The sequence below is a fragment of the Anas platyrhynchos genome, chromosome 4, assembly GCF_047663525.1.
Source record: "Anas platyrhynchos isolate ZD024472 breed Pekin duck chromosome 4, IASCAAS_PekinDuck_T2T, whole genome shotgun sequence".
Classification (NCBI taxonomy): domain Eukaryota; kingdom Metazoa; phylum Chordata; class Aves; order Anseriformes; family Anatidae; genus Anas; species Anas platyrhynchos.
This window is the reverse complement of record NC_092590.1, coordinates 12,774,430-12,795,376: the sequence shown is the minus strand read 5'-3', so window position 1 is coordinate 12,795,376 and position 20,947 is coordinate 12,774,430. Positions and strand designations below refer to the sequence as shown.

General features: G+C 36.9%; 1 protein-coding gene across 4 annotated transcripts in view; it reads left to right on the top strand.

Moving 5' to 3' along the window:
- SMARCAD1 (SNF2 related chromatin remodeling ATPase with DExD box 1) overlaps positions 1-20,414 on the top strand; it is a 42,502-nt gene extending 22,088 nt beyond the window's left edge. For 3 of the 4 annotated variants that reach the window (XM_072037031.1, XM_072037032.1, XM_072037033.1), the window contains 15 exons: positions 355-737; positions 7,369-7,571; positions 8,723-8,813; positions 9,962-10,061; positions 11,673-11,732; positions 11,944-12,019; positions 12,711-12,846; positions 13,785-13,922; positions 14,201-14,296; positions 15,014-15,131; positions 15,393-15,514; positions 16,627-16,815; positions 17,488-17,606; positions 18,559-18,741; positions 19,462-20,414. In XM_072037031.1, coding sequence (XP_071893132.1) covers positions 355-737; positions 7,369-7,571; positions 8,723-8,813; positions 9,962-10,061; positions 11,673-11,732; positions 11,944-12,019; positions 12,711-12,846; positions 13,785-13,922; positions 14,201-14,296; positions 15,014-15,131; positions 15,393-15,514; positions 16,627-16,815; positions 17,488-17,606; positions 18,559-18,741; positions 19,462-19,834 — 2,387 coding nt within the window. In that variant the 3' untranslated portion in view covers positions 19,835-20,414. The remainder of the gene's footprint in view (positions 1-354; positions 738-7,368; positions 7,572-8,722; positions 8,814-9,961; positions 10,062-11,672; positions 11,733-11,943; positions 12,020-12,710; positions 12,847-13,784; positions 13,923-14,200; positions 14,297-15,013; positions 15,132-15,392; positions 15,515-16,626; positions 16,816-17,487; positions 17,607-18,558; positions 18,742-19,461) is intronic. The other variant, XM_027455950.3, reaches the window with a different exon arrangement.
- Positions 20,415-20,947: the final 533 nt, after the last annotated feature.

The window sequence follows — 20,947 nt, the reverse complement described above, 5'->3', positions numbered from 1 at the left end:
AAGCTATACGAGGTTGCTCTTACCTCAAAGCTTCTGCAGCTCACACGTACAACATTGTGTTGCTCATCTGTGTTCTAGGATAGTTGCTCAAAATGCTGTGCTATTTGAGCAATATACAAATTAGTGTTGTTCACCTACTCCTAGTTAATACTATTTACGTGTTTTAAACAGACTTGAATGGCATTTGCTGCGCTTTTTTCCCTTCTTGGTAACACCTGCTGTTGAGGCGCTGTGTTGATATAAAACACAATTTTAATATTACATACGTGACTTCATTTTGGAAGAGCAGTAGGTTTTAATTTTCCCTTAACCAGTATGTGTTGACTTGTTGCCTTCTCTACACCACACCTGTAGGCGTGGAATTTCCTTCCAAAAGTGAAGTTTCAGACTGGACCAAAGTCTCTGCAAGCAGCAGAAGTGATGAGAATAAACAGAAGTTGAAGCGGAAATCTTCTGGGAGGGAGCAGAACGGCTTCAGGAAAAAAAGCAAAAATGTTTGGAGCACTAAAAGAGAGATGGAAGACTCGGAGGACGAGTCAGGTTCCGAAGAAGGTGGTAGCTCCCTTGACCAGGACTACAGCAGTGGTGACGAAGTGATGGAGGATGGTTACAAAGCTAAAATCCTTAGCTTCCTGCAGGATGCTTCCCCCAGTGAACTCACGCTGATTCCTCAGTGTTCTCAGAAAAAGGTTCAGAAGATAATAGCGCTCCGGCCCTTTAATAGTTGGGAAGCTCTGGTAAGTCTGCATTCTTGTTTTAATATCCCCAGCGTGCCTAGAGTCAAGGTGTCTTCGGTCTAGAGAGGCATAGATGGGTGGCCTTAGCCTGATTAGGCTAAAATACTACATTCATTGTAAGCCAATAGCATTTCAAACAGTGTCATATGACCTAATTTTGAATGAATTAAGGGGTGATTTTGCTGAAAAACTCAAGCTGATTGGCTGACATTACTGTCACTCACTTTTTAGCGTAGAAACTTGGTTGATTTCACTGCAGAAGAAGAAATTAGAGCTTTCATTTAGGAAGGAGGTGTTTGCTAGCCTGTTCTGAGCTGTTTTAGCTGAAAACCCATGCAGAAGACGAGAATGTGGCAGAACTTTTACTGCAGCTACTCTAACAGCAGCAGCAGCAGCAGCTTCAAGGGTAGCTCCATGATGAAGATGCCAGCATGGATATTTTCAGTTTTAGACAAGGAACAGTCATTGTCTGTGTTTTGTTCTTTTTTTTTTAATCTGCTTCAGCTTTGTCTCTAGCATGGTTTTGCTAGCTAAGCAGCGCAGCCATTTTTTTAATGGAGCAAGCTGCTGTGTTTTTATTAACAAAAGGTAAAGCATCAGAAGGCTAAACCACAATCCACAACAGAAGAGAAAGCAATAGCTCTTGGTAAGTAGATTATCTGCTGTCACTGGGATGTTACTTTCAAATGTTTCCCATGTTTTTTTTGTTGCCTTCACCTTTCATGCATTTCAGTTAACTGCAGGACGTCAGACCTAATACGGGCAGTGTTCTAATAAGAAATTTGAAGTGCGTTACGGCAGACGGTCTTGGTTTAATTATTAGTGCTTTGAATTTTAAGTCAATAACTGTGTAGGCCTTCTTAAGGAGTAATTGGTATGTGTTTGTTTTTTTTCAACCAGTCTGTGTTCTGAAACCACCCCACTAATATATACAAGATCTGTTTATATTTCTTTATGGAAGAATATGATTTCTTCAATATGCATAAAAACAAATAATAAATGTTATTGTTTGTTTTACCACAAAATAGCAAAAGTTACTAAAAAAAAAAAACTTTCAAGAAAACAAAATGATCTTTGTAAGAGTTGTCTTGCAAATGGGGGAGATAAGAGAGAGATCCTTGAAAAAAGAAAAAAAACGAGGTACAGATATGCTGCAAAAAAAAAATCCGTTTTGCCTCAAGCCTTTGGCTTCTTAGAGAACATCTGTCACACGGCAGTTCCTTTCTAAACTTGTTGGGTTTTGCCTGAGCTTAATTCTCTGCAGAAATATTTGCTACAGGGCTCTTATCCTTTTCTCTGTGTAAAATATTTAACAGAAAAACTGTATGGGCCTGTTCATGTTCCAAATATTTCTTTCATAAAGATTGCTGCTGTCAGCAACCACATGTTTGTCTAGTGTTGTGAATACTTGCCCAGTGTAGAAGTAATTTGCAGGAAACTTTAGCAGATGTTTAATATCAGAGTGATTTAATTGTTTATAAAGATCCAGTAGCTTAGTGACCCAGCATTTTTCCCTACCAATTAATAGAGTGGTAGAAAAATGTAGAGAGTTGGTTGTTTTAGCACTGAATAAATTGACTTAATTTTAAGGTATATTTTTACTGTAATAATATCTACTGTAAAGATACTGTAAGTTATTTTGGTAAAACCTTTGTAAAGCACTCGATGTTACTGTTATTTAGGAGAACAGAGGAAGATCTTAAGGCTCTCTGCCTGAGGTGAAGATTAATGGCATTAATAGAAAAGCCTGTTCAGAAATTGGATGACTTATTCCAGGAAAACTTAAATTAAAATGCTAATCTTTTTCCAGACAAACCTTTTAAGTTACCTTAAGACTCTTTTTTTTGGATGGATTTAAACAAATTTCAAACTTAAGAAATTACTGAGAATACTTGGAATTATTTAAATATCTGCTGTAAAAATACTTAGGGCAGATGTTTAACTTGATCTAGTGATGCTTGTAATGCACAGGAAAAAAGTGATTAAACAAGGTTCTTAAATGAAGAGAGCTGAAAATGTCTTTACTCAAAAGAATGAATTGCTTTGGCAACTTCTAAGTGCTCATGCTGTAGATCCACTGTAACTTCAAAGAGCATAGTTTTATGCCATTTTCCATGTTAGAGATAACACTCCCAGCTAGTTTCCTATCAAATACCATCTTGCATGAGCGGTGCTTGGATATTTCTTGGAGGCTTTAGCTATCTGTTTCTTCATTTGTAGCATCAATGGTTTTCTGGGCGAGTACTTGTGACCTCCCTTGGAATACTCTGTGTGCCTAATGAGAATAGGAGGTTACCATATATTGGGATGCTTGTTTTCCTAAAAAGTGTATTTCTGAGTCAAAGCTCAGAAAGTGTTGCTTTCTGACTGGGGGGTATCTAAGAGCATGGTCTGCTGTTGTAGAACCAGACAAAGGTTGGAGCTAAGATAAAAGAGGGTGTGATGCTGAAATTGGTGGTCTTGAGGAGCAGTTGAGGGGCATCTTCTGGGATGGGTCATTAGGGATTGTAGCACCGGGAGAGCAGGTGGGTGACATGGGGTAGACAAGCTAAAGGGCTGCCAGCAGAAAGAGGGGTTGTGGGGACTAGGAGAAAAGGGAGGGATGAGTATTGAGGACACGTCTGTTTGATACCTGATGCCTTTCCTTCTTACTCTAAAAAACTCGGTGATGAATTATTCCTATAACTACACTCTTTTTCCAAACTGTTCAAATTGGCTCATGTTGGAAATGTCATCCTCAGAAACCAGGTTATAAACCATGATCACATAACCAAAATACCTGTAGGTGTTCAGGGTGTGTGTGAAACAAGAGAGAGACCAAAGACTGGCTAAAAAGGCCAGAAAGAGCCTATCTGAGCCTTCTGGGTTTGTTGTTTCTTGCCCTGTTCTGTTTGTGTGATACAATTTCACGTTGATTCTTGTAAATGTGGACATGCATACTGGAGGGAGCTTAATACAATTTTAGTTTCTTATTTTTAAGGTTTTATAAGTAACTGCTTGAATTTCCTCTTTAGCGTTGTCTCTAATTGCTCTCATTTGCAGTCTACAGTTTCTGTCGCAAAGCAAACCATCTCTTTTGGTAATGAAAGACCTCAAGTGATGACAGTAGTTTTAAAAGAACTCAAAATTCTTAAGGAATACATGCAAGTTATACCAATGACACTAAATATTATGTGGAAATTTTGACATAGCACATTTTAGTTTGTCACTTCATTTGAGTCATCACCATCCCCTAAAACGTAGACTTTTCTGTCATATTCTGTTTGCTGCTATAGTATATGAGGTAAGAGAGAAACATCCCCAGGGAGGGGAGCTTCAAATCTGCTGTCATTTGTTGTTCTGTTTGACTGTACGTGTACAAACTCCCACAAAAATGAAACTAGCAAAAAACAATCCAGAAGTCTTGCACTAGAAGAAACAGAGTGGACGCAGCAAGTAACATTGGGTTAGAAATGGATGCTGATCGAAGTGAAGCTGGGCTTTTTTTGATCAAGGTTGAGGCTGTCTTTTATCCTTAAGCAGTGAAGTGAAATCCTGAATTGCCTTCGCGTGTTCCAGACTAAAACTGACCAGGCTGCCGATGTGGTCGGTGGTTGTTCACCCTTGGGCACTGCTGTCATGCGGGATCACCACGGGTGTTTGCTCAGGTGTGCTGTGGAAGCTTCCATGTTCACGTGCCCGTGATGGCCTCAAAGTTTTGGACCCCTTTGGAAGGCAGGGGGTGCGAGCCCCTAGTCTCCCAAAGGCTCTCTGCAGCTCTACTCGTGTTATACATGACAGCATAATGCTGTTTCTCCATGTGCAAACCAGTGGCTAAATTTTTTCTTGTTGTAACTTGGAAATGAATGTTAACATGCTGATGTGAAATAATAGAACTTTTTAAATAACAGATGGCTTCATTCTCCATGCCTTCATTTATAGATTACAGGATTTAGATTCGTGCCAACCAAGGCTTTAGGCATCAAAACAAATGTTGAAATTTTTTAATCGCCTATTAAAAATCATGTTCTTTGCAACTGTTTATTAAGAGATGTCTACTTAGAAAACTTTTGCACAAGTGTTGACATGTGCCTTTAGCCTGGTTTAACCTATGACTGTTGGTAACTTTTTTTTAATAGACAAAACCACAAACGAAATAAGACTGAACACTGTAACTGAGGACTGTCAGTAGAGGGCATTGCTCGCTGTAGTTTTCTGAAGTCAAACCACGACCTACCTGTATTGGTCATTTTACAGAAACTGGCTTTTACTCTGCCATATCGATCGCTTAATGCATAATTGTTCTATGTTATCCTCTTCCTTTTAAGAAAGGAATAATAGGAGGATATATTCCTGTTAAGCCTTGTGCTAAATTGTAACAGATGCAGATTTTTCTGAATTTCAGTCAGGTGTGGTTTCACACACAGGGCAAACCTGTACTTCAGTTTCAGTAAAAGAATGGCGACTCCAAAGGTACTTGTATTCTTCAATTCTTAAAATTTGTTGATGAAGGACTGTGATAAGGAGTCATAGGGGGGAGAAAAATACATTTTCATAGGATGATTCAGGTTGGAGAAGACCTCTAAGATCATCTACTCCAACCTTCAATCTAGAAGTGACAAGTCCACTGCTAAACAGTGCTAATGTGTTCTATATCTACGTGTTTCTTGGAGACTCTTTTGAGTAGTTGAGGATGGTGGCAGAGCAGTTACACCACTTAAAGGTCTGTTCTCAGCCAAGACAGGAGAAAATACCTACCTTTTATTTAAGGAATCAAAGTGTTATGGAAAGCAAAATGTCCTCATGGATTAACTGCGTGTTTCTGTTTTCAAGCAGTGGTGTGCTTCAACTTTGTAAACCAGACGTGCTCAGGAGTTAGGGCAAACCTTGTATTAATTGGTATTTCAATCAAAGATTCCAGTATTTTGACTCATCTGCCAGCTTGCTTGCTGTGGCATTTAGACAATGTATTTGTTTTGCAGAAGGGCAAATAAGGTTCAAAAAAAAAAGATAATACTGACTTCAAACATACCTGTGCTAAAGAAAGCATGCTGAATCTTGCTAAAATTTTGTCAAAATGGTGGTGCTATCATTGAAAACTACCTGTAAGTGCTAACGACCAGGTTGTTTTATGCAAGATTACAAAGAAGGTAGTATTCATTGCAAGGAAAAAAAAAAAGTTTAAGTGAATCTGAGTTTGATAAAGTACCTTAATGCTGTCGTGATGTGACCCTGGCAGGCAGCTGAAACACAGAAAGCAGCTCTGACCCCACATGCGCACACACTCCCCCCCCATCAGGGAGAGAGAGAGAATTGGAAGGGCAAAAGTGAGAAAACTCTTGGGAGGATAGAGAGAATTAACTACAGAAAGCAAAAGCAACACACACAAGCAAAGCAAACCAAGGAATTGATTTGCTACTTCCCACTGGCAGGCAGATGTTCAACTGTTTCTAGGAAGGCAGGGCTCCACTGCGTGTAACAGATACTTGGGAAGATGAGAGTCGTAACTGCAAATGTTGCCCCCTCCTCCTTTCCACCTCAGCTTTTGTGGCTGAGCAGGGTGTCAGGTGTATGGTTTGGGATACTGCTTGGTTCAGTGTCCTGGCTGTGTCCCTTCCCAGCTTCTTGCCCATCCTCACACTCCTTTCTGGTGTGTCAGTATGAGAAGCTTAAAAGGCCTTGACCCTCTCAAAGCACAGCTTAGCAAAAACTAAAACATCGGTGGGTTATCAACACTGTTTTGGTCACAAATCCAAAATGCACAACCATACAAGCTGCTGTGAAGAAGCTAACTCTGTCCTAAAACGAGTACACACAAAAAAAGTGAAGAACTGAAAGAGATGAATCTAGTCTTGGTTGGTCTTCTGAACATGCTAGCACTTGGTGACTTAAAATAAATAAATAAATAGTTTTGTGGAATTTCTTAGCCCTGAAGTGTTGTTTTTTTTTTTTCCACTCTGCCCACGACTGATGTGAATGTTATATTTGAGGTACAGTTAGATCTGGGATTTAATAATGCTCAATTCTGGATGCATAATGAAATGTGTTTTTTTCCATACTAAAAAATCTACTACTATCTCCCCACTGTCAGTTTTCTGGGTTTGTGGTGTGTTTTTTTTTGTTTGGTTGGGTTTGTTTTTTTGTTTGTGGTTTTTTGTTTGTTTGTGCATGTTTTTTGTTTATTTTTGTTTTTTAACAGGTCTATTGCCAACCCCTTCTAGTCCAGCATCAGTTTCTTAATAGCCTTCCTCATATCTTGGTTTGCTTTGATCCTTATGTTATGCTCATACCTTGTATTTTTAATATCTAGCAAAGATAGCCAGAGCTGTTCTGTATTAATCCTTGGTATGCTGCAGGTGGATAGAGGGAAGAGCAGCAGCTACATGAATCACTTCATTTTTCAGGGCATACCAGTAGAACAAGGAAGTGTTGAAGTGCTTTGTCTCTTGCTGTTTTAAGAAAGATTAGGGGAAAACTTGCTGAAAGCCTAAGGAGCAAAACATGAATCCTCCAGTGCTGGCAGCACAATCATGTAAAGCTTTGTGAACTGAAAGATGATAGGCACAGTGCTGGGAGTTGTAAACCAGTGTTTGATCTGCTACTTCCCTGTCTGTTATCAGTGTTCACAGTATTTTATTCTTTTATTTTGCAGTTCACAAAAATGACTAAGACTAGTGGCTTGTCAGAAGACATCGTGTGGAATTGCAAGACCCTGCTGAAGGAGAGGGATGTGGTTCTCAAGCTCATGAATAAATGTGAAGACATTTCAAATAAACTAACAAAACAAGTAACTAAAATTACTGAAGATGGAGGATGTGGATGGAACATAGAGCAGCCTTCCATTCTGAATAAGAGGTGTTGTTATTTGTTAAATATTTGAAAGGGTGTTGGATAGTAAGCTGTGCTTGAACCTCAGGATTTTCAAAATTGTCCTCTCTAAAAGCAGAGTTGTGTTTGCTCAGCAGCTCTCAGGGATCTAGCCAGGGATGCACGTGCAATGCTTGAGGGAATGCAACAAATGTTTTCAAGTGCATCAGGAAAGAAGATAAGGATTATGAACATAAAATATATAACAGTGTAATAGCTCCAATTTTTTATGAATGTAAAATTTTAAGAGATGAGATTACAAGTTGTCCCTGTCTTCCAGACAAATGAACAAACAAAATTGCTTCACTAACAGAAAATCTTGTGTGTCAGATGTCAAATGACACATAATCTGGGCAAACTTGTAAAGGTTGTCAGCTGCACTGGGGACCTCAGTCAGAAAGTAGATATGCAAAATGATCTGGAACTCTATATACAGTGAGGGGGATGCCCTGAAGGAAAGGGTTTCTTCCAGGCAGATAAATTGGTAATAGAGAGTTGAGGAGGATTGGAAATAGGTGACAGGCAGAGGAATAGGATGGGACAAATTTTTGAAAAGGTTAGTAAGTGTGGAGTTGAAGTGGCCAGAGTAGAACCTTAATTAGGCTTTGTAAGGTTTAGTGGTAAGTAGCAAAATAATTTTTCTAGTGTGTGAAAATAGAAGCAGAGAGAGAAAGGGAATTGTGTGAAGGGAGCTTATCAGTGGTGGTTTGTTTTGTTTTGGTCTCTTTTGGCAAAAAATGCTACAGTAGGCGATTTGGTGGAGTGTTTTGTGGATTGTGCGTGTTTTCTTTTTGGTGTCAACACTGGCAGTAATAACTATTGCTTTGTGTTTTAAAAATTACTGGCTGTGTAACGCTTTTTAACTGGTTGTCCATCACTAATTTAAAAGAAAGGATTTTATTGTAGTGTTCATTTTGATTGTTTAACACATGAGAATTCAGATACACTTCTTAGTTCAGAGATGCTCTTTGGTGTTCAGGTGGTGAATTAAATAGTTTGTGTTTTTTTCTGGATTGGAGTAAAATACAGGCAGCATTAAATTTGCCATACTCTATTGAACATAAGTATAAAACTGTTTCATGGCAAAACAAACAAAAGATGGTAACATGGTAAACCTGAATTATTATTTTTTTAAACAGTTTGGAACTGAAGCCATATCAGAAGATTGGTTTGAACTGGTTAGCACTTCTTCATAAACATGGATTGAATGGTATTTTGGCTGATGAAATGGTAAGTGTGAAACTGGTTATTTAAGGACTGTTAGAAGCATTGTAAGTGACTTTGTTATAATCTGCTTAGGACTTGGAAAAAATGAAAGAATTTGTCATTTATTTTTAGCTAATACGAATCACAGTTTCTCCAAATGTTTCCTACACTTTTTTTTTCAACACAAGTAGTTGCTGAGCTCCCAATTTGAAAGTAAAAGGTAACCTGAGATTCATGGACAGTGATAATTACAGGTCATATGATGTCATCTGATGGAAAGGAACCAGTTGTACCACAAGATCATCCTTGAACCATTCATTTTCATAGCTCTGTGCAAATAAATACCATTCACTCTGCTTGTCCAGCGCTTAGCTGTAGTGAGCCCCTATCTTCTGCATTTCTACATCACTTTCAAAATAGTTAAATATATGGGGAGAGGGTGACAGAAACAGCACAAGCCTTTCCTGCTTCTCCAGCATTTTGACCATATATTGTCAATATGCCCCTCGTGAGTTGCAAAATTAGAGAGTTTTGTTCGAGGTTTTGAGTGTCAACTGATTTTAATCCTGGCTGTCTTTCGTGTTGTGATAAACTGAGTGCATAGATTGATTTGCTTCACTAAGCCATAAGCAGCGTTTCGCAATTTCTGTATTTCTCATACCTGTAAGCACCAATTCATTCTTATTTTCTGGTAGAGAAGATAAAATTTCAAATCCATGGTGCAAAAGACAGGAAAGTGAGCACAGGTAGAAATGTAAGCGTATTGCAAATATAATTTCCCTATTAAATTCCACTTTCAGAAATAGCTGAACTGTCATTTGCATGATTGGTTCAGATGGAAGGAAACGGTTAGTTTCCAAATGAGCTGTTGTCTGAACCACAGTTTCTTGAAGATTTGAGGGATGAACTAAAATGAAAAACTTCATCTGTGATGCAGGTTAATACCTGATGCTCAGATGTTGAGCTGAAAAGATAATTGAGTTTGACTGGAGCTGTTCTTGAGAAGGAAATGTCTTCTGAAAATAATGCTGATTAATATTTTTTCTTTGCAGATCTGTAGTCTTTAGTTAACACTGACTACAGTGTAATCATTTGAGGAGTATGAAACACTATTATGTTCTAGAGACTATAAATTTTGTTTAAATTGATTTTTTATGTTTTTTTCCTCCTAGGGCTTAGGAAAAACAATTCAAGCTATTGCATTTCTGGCTTATCTCTACCAAGAGGGCAATAGAGGTCCCCACTTGATAGTCGTGCCAGCTTCAACATTAGGTAAGTTGTAAGCCTCAAAATTATTCTTTTTATTATTATTATTTTATTTTTTTTAAGAAAGAGACTGGGGAAGTAACTGGATGGGCTGTCAAGTGAAGATAACACTTTCATGAAGGAAAACAGTTTCCTTGTGGTGTGATATTCAGCTCCATAAATCATCTGAAATGGAATGTAATCTGTAGTAGAGGCATGCTTGTACTGAATTAATTAGAGCATATTAAATAAATCCATGTTAAGTCTGTCTGCTTCACAAAACAAACAAAGCTGCATGTTACAATTTGATCTTGTTTAGCTAAATCTTTTACTGAATATTGGCTGAAATTTCTAGTCTTCAGGTGGTGCTTAGGGTTAGGCTTCATTGCATTCAAAATATTCAATGCTTTTTTCCTCTTTGCATAGAATCTTTAAAGGCAGATCAAAATCCTAAAACAATTAAGCTAATAGTGTGTTTTAATTGTGTTTAGGTTGTTTAATGACATCAGTTGAAAGTACAAAGAATAGAGTGGAAAAAAATACATCAACAAAGCTGAGTTTTAGGAAAAGTTAGTTCTTTGGAGTTAAATTAAGTTTATTGAATGACTAGGAAAAAAAGCAGCAATTTTAACTTAGGAAGAAAATACTGCTCTTAATTTCTGAAGCCAATGCATTTTTTTTTTTTTTAACACATCAGAAAAGTTGTTCAACATCACTTCGAAATTGGCATTATTGGTATGCTTTTAAACCTACTAGAACCCAGGTTTTCAAAATCCAAGGTGTTGTAAATGAGTGCTTTTGTGAAGTGAGCTGTAGAGGCTTATAAACTGTAGTGGCAGCTTGGGCAAGCCATTATTATTTGATGCTGTCAAGCAGGTAAAGCCTGGGAAGCGGTCTGCCTATAGTTTCTCTGATACTTTTCCATTGAGGGGTCTTTTCATCTCCAGCTTGGGTCCAAGTGGCATTTACCTGAAATCCCCTTCCTCAGTGGTTCGTGATTGTTTGAGACTAACCCTCACGCACAGTGCACTGTAAAGCACTTTTCCCTTTGGCCTGATAACGTTATCAGTGGCTGCTTTGATGGCTGCACACCTGGAACTGCGTAGTTAGGAAGCTTTCTCAATTCCCAGAGGCATCGTATTTCCTGATGAAACACTTCTAAATGAAAACGGTCAATAAATGAAATGATTGCTTCTTGAGGAAATAATGTCTGGGGGAGAAATCAGGCTAAGAAGTAGTGAAATGCAGTAGATACTTGTATTATTTTAGACCTGGTAAGGTGGTGGCTATAAACCATGCATGTTTGATTTCAGTAGGAGTTTGGAGTGTAATCTAGTTAAGCAGTAGGAAGAGTCGCATAAGAAAGGTTTATTTATGTTAGTTTCGAATTGCTGTATAAAAATTCTGAAGCCTCTTGAAGGAAGACTCTAATGGTTCCTGCTTTGTCAATTGTTGATTGCTTAATTTCCCTAAATGCTACCATTTCTCCAGTGTTCAGAAAGTAAATTCTCTCAAATGTTAAGAAGTATAAGGGATTTGCATTAAGATCAGGCTTCTGTTTTAATGCTGAGGTGCATTTGGAATTATGTAAGATGTGAGTATAAATAACCTTGTCTTTTTTTAAATGATGTCTTACAGATAACTGGATAAGAGAAGTTCATCTGTGGTGTCCTGAACTGAATGTCCTTTTTTACTATGGTGAGGAGTGCAGTTCAGAAATTAATCCAATGATACAGATGGTTCCATGTACAGCCTCAGCGGACATGAGTTGTTCATAGAAGCATTATTTTTAAGTAACTGTTTAAATACAGATATTTGATACTGATAGTATTCCTTTATACCATCTTAATTTTTATATGCTTTAAAATTAAATGTAGTTGTACTCATGTTGTGTTTTGTCCTTCTATAGGATCCCAGGAAGACCGGAAACATCTCCGGGCAGACATTAATAATAAAGTTGTAGATTTCAATGTCATTGTAACTACGTAAGTACAGTGGTTTAAAAAAAAAAAAGTTAGCATCTACTGACCTCTAGTGGTATAACAAAATTAGTTATCTGCCAGTTATATTTTACTAAAAGACCATGAGGTTTTCCTCAATCTTTCTGTGTGGTGTTTGGAAAGAGTCAAAGGCAATCAGGGTTATTCTTTTCAATGTCACGTAATGAGGGGTATGTAAAGCATGTTGACCTATCTTTGCTTTGCATGTGAAATTCAGAGAACAAGTAATTAAAAAGCAGTGTTTAAAATTTGGTGAGATGGGAAAAGAAATTTCATTTTCTCCTCAAGTAATGATAAAAAGATGTTTATTAATGCTGTAGCAGGTACTGTGTTTTTGTAAAAGTTTTGTGTGACTTGTGACTTGGAAAGTGTTGGAAAAAGCATTGACTGATCAACTCATATGGCTGATTACTTCTAGGCAGCTGTAGTTTAAGGCCCCTTATGTTTCTTTCTGAAACTATTACAATTAAAATTATAATTTATATATTCTATATACTAAATTATATATAATATATATAGTATATTATATTATATATTATATATAATACATATAATATATATTATATATAATATATATATTTATACATGTATATAGAACATAATTTAGTTGTGGTAGCAGAATGTTCATGTTAAATTTGCATTTAATGTGCGTTTTTATGATGAATTCTTCTGACAGGTATAACTGTGCAATTAGCAGCTCAGATGATCGAGGACTGTTTCGCAGGCTGAAGCTTAACTATGCAATTTTTGATGAAGGTCATATGCTCAAGAACATGAGCTCTGTACGCTACCAGCACCTTATGACAATTAATGTAAGGGACTTAGTTGTTTGTTGAGGGGGTTATTACTCTTTTTAGTGTTCTGTCATTATGGGTAGTGGGGAAACAAAAGAAATACTGATTTTAAAAGTGATAGATACATCGTGGTCCAGAACTTGGTAATGTGCATGTGGTGTTGAAATTCCAGGAGTAGATCCTGCATTATAAGCTCTTTCAATGGAAACGAGTTTCCAAAAAAATGTAGCTAATATCTTAGAGCATCATTACAACTAGAGTAGTAGTTCAGTTTCAGTGTTAAGCAATTTTCCAGTTTAAGCTACAGTAAAGATTATAAAATTGCTATTCTGAAAATAAAAATGACTCATATAAAAATATTGTAGTATATAAGGATGTATTCTGATAGGACTACAAAGGAAAAGCTAGCTTTAAAATATTTTTTCTTGTAGCTTGCACCCTAAGTTAATAGCATTTAAGAGAAAATTTGAGTACAGCTCTTTTTCTAATGACTGATTTAGCGCTGTAGTATTGGTACAATAATAACATCCTTACCACTTGAATTACTGCAACTTATTTTTCAGTATTTTTGTTAAACGCATTTTTAAGAAGCTGATTTCTAAGACTTTAAATTGTGACATGTACTTGCAATTCAAAACTTGTTCTTAAAATATTCAGTTTCCTTAAAGATATGATATGTGGGCAATGAAAAAAAACACAGGGATTTTCTTACATCTGGATTATGCTTCTTGAATAATCTTAAATTGATCTGAGGTCAATTTCCCACAGATCCCCAAAATATCTTGTTGACTTCACCAGGAAATAGTTCCATGAGATTTAAGTATATTTTAAATTTAAATAGTTACATTTTAAGTTCACTTTCTCAGTTCTCCATGAGCTGTGTTGCTTCTTCTAATACTATTTTTAATCCATTTGACTAATGTTTCTTATTACTATTTTTCACTTTGGATGAATAGGCAAAGAATCGCTTACTGCTAACAGGAACTCCGGTTCAGAATAACTTGTTGGAATTGATGTCTCTCTTGAATTTCGTCATGCCACATATGTTCAGTAGCAGCACTAGTGAAATCCGAAGGATGTTCTCTTCAAAAACAGTAAGTGTTGTATATTCTTTTCTCCAAGTTAATATTTTTTTTGCCATACTTCTGTGTTGTTGATACCTTATGGAAACAGGTAACGTGATTACAAAATCAAGAAAGTGAAACAATGAAATAAACCATTTCAAGTAGAAATATGTCATAACAAGATGTCTCAGAATGCTAGGTCATATTAGATCTGTCTCAGTTTCCCTAAAATCTAAAAAAATTGACAGATAGCATTGTTCCAGCTGAAAATTTCACAATGCAATTGAGTTCTTGCAATATTTTTTTAGAAGAGTGCTGAAGAACAAAGCATATATGAAAAGGAGAGGATTGCACACGCGAAGCAGATAATAAAACCATTCATCCTAAGAAGAGTAAAAGATGAGGTAAATTTTATTTTTAAAATAATTGTTCCATAGCATCAAAAAGCCTGATGATTTTTGGGACTAACATAATTCAATGCTGTATTTTGTCAATGCTAGTTTTACCTGTTTATCTAAGAAAAGCAGGAAACTTAAGCTACTCTTCATCTTCCAGGAGTTTGGAATTAAGAATGTGACCTGCTGCTGCAATTTGATATTTAGATGCTCAGTATTTGTTGACTGTTTGCAGCTGGGAATTTTAGTTAAGAAAGATCACTGAAAGATTATTTACCGCGCTAAGCAGTCAACTGAGAGATGTCTTCATTTTAAAATCCAAAACCTATCTGCTTCTATTTATAATTGGATGTGTAAAACACTGGAAAACTTTAATAATCTGAAAAGCGTATCCATATCTTACTGTGATTCTTACACACTTAGTTGTCAGTTTGAAAAATAAATTACTGTGATTAATAGCAGAGTAGCTTCCAAGTATTACATTTGTTATTTTGTGTGGTTTTTGAGGTGTGCAGGTCATGTTACTTGAGTAGTGTGTGTGAGATGTATAACCCAAAACACGTGCTCAATTTGTAAATCAGTCTGTTGACTCAGTTTCGGTTAGTAAAGTTGCAGCCAATGAAAGGGTGGATGCGAAGAATGAGTACAATAGCTTAAAAGCAGGCTTGTAAGACAGCAGTCAGTAATTCCGTACAGTTTTTACCTGCTACTTTTTTTTCCTGTCAGGTCCTTAAACAGCTACCTCCCAAAAAAGATCTCATTGAATTATGTGCTATGTCTGAGAAACAAGAGCAACTCTACTGTGATCTCTTAAATAAGCTAAAGAAAACTATTAACAGTAACGGTATGTGATGGTATCTCATTTGCCTTTGCTGGATTTCTTTTTCCATGCCTACGTTGCTGTTAAACGTGACTATAAAAATCTTTGCTTTCAAGAGATGTCTAATACTCATAGTGGCTATATTCCTTCTATAATTTTTTTTTCCTAAGTCCAGTTAATAGGTGAAATATTAAATGTAAAGAATATTCCTTATAATATTCTGAGAAATAAAGATGCATTATATACCTGTGAGCTACTTCTGAATATTTTTTATTTCTTTGACAGAGAAAAACTCTGATATGGGAAATGTAATGATGCAACTTCGAAAAATGGCTAATCATCCTCTCTTACATCGTCAGTATTACACAACTGACAAGCTTAGAACGATGTCCACGCTCATGCTCAAGGTAAGGCGATGAGATTCAACACAAGTTCTTAATTTTAATTTAGTGCAGCTTAAATAGACTTTGTCAGTCCTTTGGTCAAAAGTGTGTCTGCAAATCTTAATTCATTGTTGCTGCTTTTTTATTTCTGTGTCTATCCAGTGCTCTAATCAAGCTCTGTATGTGTTTTAACACTGATTCTTACATCAGGTGTTAGAATGGAGAGAACAGTTCTGGGACTGCAGTCATCTCTTCATTAGCACCCCCTTAATACTTCTTCCCTCCACCCCAAAACTTAAAACCAAAATACTTCTGAAAAGGTTTTGGGAGGACACTTGAGTATATTGGTATTTGTTGAGTAGCAAGAAATCTAGGCTATACAGAAGTAAAATAGGGAATGTAAAATAAATACTGAACTATTAATTTTTTTCATCGTATGGCTGGGGTTAATGCCTGTGGAGTTTGGGGAAAATTGTTGCTGTTTCTAAAGTACAAACAAAAGAGAATTTGGACATGCAGCAGGTACTCAAGGAAGTTGCAGCTGGCTTTGAGTATCTCCAGCTTGTTTAAAAATAAAGCCAGACAGGATTGGGGGAAGGGGAGAAGTCACCTATTGGTTTATGAAGGATTTTTGTCCCCTTTTTATTCCTGCTCATACCATCGTACTCTCCAGATGTGGCTTTTCTTTTCCTCTTTCTTCCAGGCATGACATCCCTCTACCCACCCTACATCTTGGGCTGGGCTTCCCATGTCTTCTACCATCTATCCAAGGATTGGATCTCCCTTTTAGGGAGTGCCTCTTCAGGGGAAGAGATCTGATACGGGGGTGAAAGATCATAGGGCTTGATGGGAACTAGGTAATGACTGTGGAGGTTGAGCATATACTTCTTAGTTTTTGGTAGTACAAACTATTTTAAAAGCTGAATTGCAAAGTAACAATCCTCTACTATAAACCTGGGGTTCTAAACTTCATCTTTTGTTGCTTGCATGAGCCATGCTATAGCATTTGTCCATGTCTAGTTGTGCTACTTTGTTTTTGTTCTTTCAGAAATTTTGGATGTAATTTTGTTTGTATTTTCTAGTCTGCTTAGCAAGGTTGTGTATTGCATTATTTCCCTTCATTTTTTTGCTAATAGGAACCCACACATTGTGATGCAAATCCTGACCTTATCTTCGAAGATATGACAGTAATGACGGATTTTGAACTACATTTGCTTTGTAAGCAATACGCCAATGTCAGTGACTTCAAGTTAGACATGGATCAGATCTTGGATTCTGGAAAGTTTAGAGCACTGGAACGTATTCTGTCTGAACTTAAAGAGAAGGTTTGTACTACCAATGGCTGAAATGTCCTTTCCTGTCCATCTAATGGCCATCTCTAAAGAACTGTTACCATCTGCTTACAAGTAGCTGTATATGCAGGCCAGTTGCTTTTGTGGGGAGTATTACAGTGACTTAATGAGTGCGCAGTACTGCAGAATGGTACATAATACTTGTAACATGTAGTCCTACTTGTGCATTTATATAAACAATGAAGTTACAGAATCGAAATAAGAGTTCCCATTATTCCAAGTGTTCATTCTGAGTTAACACAACAGCTGCTGTATCGATGGATAGTATTTCCACATCCGTGAGATTTGAGTCTGACTTTCTTCTGGCAATTGAATAAGAGTGTATTACACTGACTCAGCATATGTTGTTGTTTTAATGTAAACAAAAGAGGTCACTGCTGTGAGTCATACATTCAAACTGGCTAATTCTGCAAATAAGCATGTAGCATAATACTTCAGAGGATCCTGAATTTGCATAAGTGTGTGCTATTTGATGCAATAGGGTGCCACTGGTCTGTATCTTACGGAAAGTGGCATAAATTTAACATTTCTTTAATGAAAGTAAGTAAACACTTTTTTTTTTTTTACACAAACGATAAATCTTTTCTAATTCATCATCTGTAATTCAAGTGTTTAAAAGCTTTTATTTTGCTTTGTCATTTCCAGGGTGACAGAGTTGTGTTGTTTAGCCAGTTTACCATGATGCTGGATATCTTGGAAGTTCTCCTAAAACATTGGCAACATAAGTATATTAGGTTGGATGGAAAAACACAGATTTCTGATAGGTATGTCACTTTTATTTTCTTTTACTGAAGATGAGTGAAGAAATGGATGTATGTGTGGTAGGAGGATGTGACATAACACCCTGGATTTTCTGAGGTATACATGTAAAATTCTGCAGTGGCTGGGAATTCACTCTAGTTAGGGCTTTAATGTTAAATTTTGGATTGTGTTAGGGTAAGGCTGAAAGGGGAGTTTAGATGATCCGATTACCATTGTAGCACATGCAAATGGAAAACTTGCATCTTCAGCCCTAAAAGATGTTTTGATTTGCGTGTGTGTCAGGATGATGTAACAAAAGCTCACCTTTAGAGATTCCTTTGAAGTATAGTTTATTAAAGCAGACAGGTAAGCCCCTTTCATTCTTTAGGACAAACTGTTTCCTTTGTCCTTTCCTTTGTTCTCCTGTTAAACAGCTGAAAATGTTGCAGTGGTTTTCTTGTATGCGAGCTGTGATAGTTTTCAACTCTTTCCTGTTCTGTGACTTTTTGGAGATGCTCTTGCTTTCTTTTCAAAACAAAACTTTTTTTTTTTTCTGTGATATTACCTACTTGCAGCTAAAATCTCAGTCTTTCTTGCTCTGTCATGTGCAGTTAGTCACAAACCTGAATTATTTTCCTGTCCTGTCCCCCACAGATCTATTTGTTTTGCATACTTCAATCCTCCCCACCTTCTTCCACCAGCTTGCTTATCATGTTCTGCGATGGTAATCCAACATTTTTGTCCAAGTTTCACTTCATTCTTTGCTATCAGGCTGTCACTCTCAAAGTATGTTTCTGTGGTCATGCCTGAGGATAGCTGGTACCCTTTATGTCTAACATCTGTACTTCTGAGTTGCTTTGCAATACCACTGGCCTGTTTTTAAGGAGATCATCAACTTAACTTCTGCTCTTTTAACTTGAGTAAGAGTGTTGTTTTTTTCCTAAGGCCCGATACAAATGTTCTTCTGTTCTATAGGATACATCTGATAGATCAGTTCAATACAGATATGGGAATATTTGTGTTCCTCCTGTCAACCAAAGCTGGTGGCTTGGGAATCAATCTGACTTCAGCAAATGTTGTTATTCTTCATGACATTGATTGCAACCCATACAATGATAAGCAAGCAGAAGATCGATGCCATAGAGTAGGTCAGAAAAGGTAAGACTTCTTAATTATAATGTTTGTTTTTCTTGGAGGCAAGCTCTCACAGCAGGACAATATTTTGATTTTAAAATTCCATTTTAAGCAGAGACTTATGTAAACCAGCTCTGGATTGCATGGGAGCGTAATTGTCTTACAGTTAGAGTACTTAAGCAGTAATTATCTTACAATTAAGTGGTGCAGACAGAACGAACCTTAACTGCATCCTATTCCTTTATCAAATTCTCTATAACTTCAATTTCTGGCGCTAGAAACCGGTGTATATGAATGCAGATCTGATGTCTTTGGAAGTGGTTAGCAAAGCTCTTCGTCGTCTTCCAAAGATAACAAATCTCTAAAATGCTACACTGTCCTGAAAAGTGATACAATCATCTGCTTTAGAATCCTCAGTAAGGAATAAGTTGTTGTGGGCAATAGAATGTGTTCAGTAACAGATACTTTGACAGTAGTATGGGACAAGGAGAAGTTCAGTTGTTTCTATTAGCACAGGTTTTTGAGACCACGTAGCCCCTTCTGGTGGCTGAGTGTAAGAGGAAAGAAGTTCTCTGGAAGTACAGAGCATAGTTGGTCCAAAAAGAAAAACTAGAAGTTCGAGTATTGCCCTTTAACCTCCTTGTTTTTAAACCACTGCCACCTGAGCAAAGGCCTGAGTCTTTCCCATTTGCACTAGTCCAGAGAAACTACTACAATGTATTTATACTATTTTATGCTTTTTAGAGAAGTGAAAGTCATAAAGCTGATCAGTAAAGGGACTATTGAAGAATCCATGCTCAAAATCAGCCAGCAGAAATTGAAGTTAGAACAAGATATGACTGCAGCGGATTCGGGTAAGTCTCCTGCTCATAATGGTGTCCGCTTAAGTGAGTTAGGGAGATCACTGAAACATATTATTCTGAAAAACAAGATCTGTGATTCAGATAAGACAATTTCGGTTTACGTTAAACTAGAAAGATGTATTGTGCTGACTTGCTGTGCAGTTGGACAGGAAGTGCTCTTGGAATCTGACACGCAAGTCAATGCTAGATGCTTACAAGTGAGGATTTTGTACAGTTTTGGTATTCCAGACTTTTGTCTGAACACTAAACACTAATGCATGTTTTTATCCTTCAGGAGAAGAAGGGACCATTCCAGCAGATATAGCCACATTATTAAAAGCCTCGTTAGGCCTCTAAAATGTAAATATGTTGTGGAATTCAAGGAAGAAAGGTAACATTGTACCCCAAGAACTCGTTCATAAAGTTCATGGTCACCAATAATGTAAATTTATAACTTTTTATAGTTTCTTCATTGTATTCCTCATGGTATTGATAATTTTTAACAGCAACAGCATTCTTTTGATGCTTGAAAACAGAAATAGCACAAACGTGCCAACATCAGATGCTGAAAAAATGTTATTTTCCAGGACATTTTTTTAAATGGGGACCTAAGTAGTAATTGTTTTAACAGATCTGCTACTGCTTAAGATTTGTCAGTATTTTTGTAATTATTTCTACCTCCAAATATATATATGAAATGACTGTCTGTTTCACTGGATTATGCGTGTAGATTTTTTTATATGTGCCTTATTTGACAATGCTCGAGTCTGTTTCTGCTTGTTTTGGTTCACTTGATGTACTGTACTGGTTTTGTACCAACTTGTTCAAATAAAAACTCCATCGATTAACAAAATATTTTCATTCTGTGGTTATTGTGGGATGGGGTTTGATAAACTTGCATGTTATGTTTCCTTGCGTGTAATCCAAGAGGCAGCTTTAAAATGAACTGGAATGCTCTATTTGACCTGGTGTGGCTTTATCCAGTAGTAGATAATATACATGTAATAGATAATTTGTTATACTTGAATCAAAGTTGTGATAGAATATAGATTATAAAAATAGTGCCAAACAGAGCTCTCCACCCAGAGTGCAATCTGAAGTCTTTCACCGAAGAAGAGAGTGGAAGCTGAAGAAGGAAAAATCTGTGAACAGCTACAACAAAATGCAAGGAATTGCAAAAGCAGGTAGATGCAAATACGCATCTCTGCTTAAGATTGGACCTTGCTTTCATTTCTGCCAATAACTGTTTAATCTCTGAACTTCTTGATTTATGTCACTTCTATAGTTACATGAAAAGGGGGGAGGTAAGTAAGGGGAAGCACTTTCCCGGCATTGTTCATTTGCATCCCAGAGGATTACCCAAGTCTGTTGCGGTTTATCTACTTAAA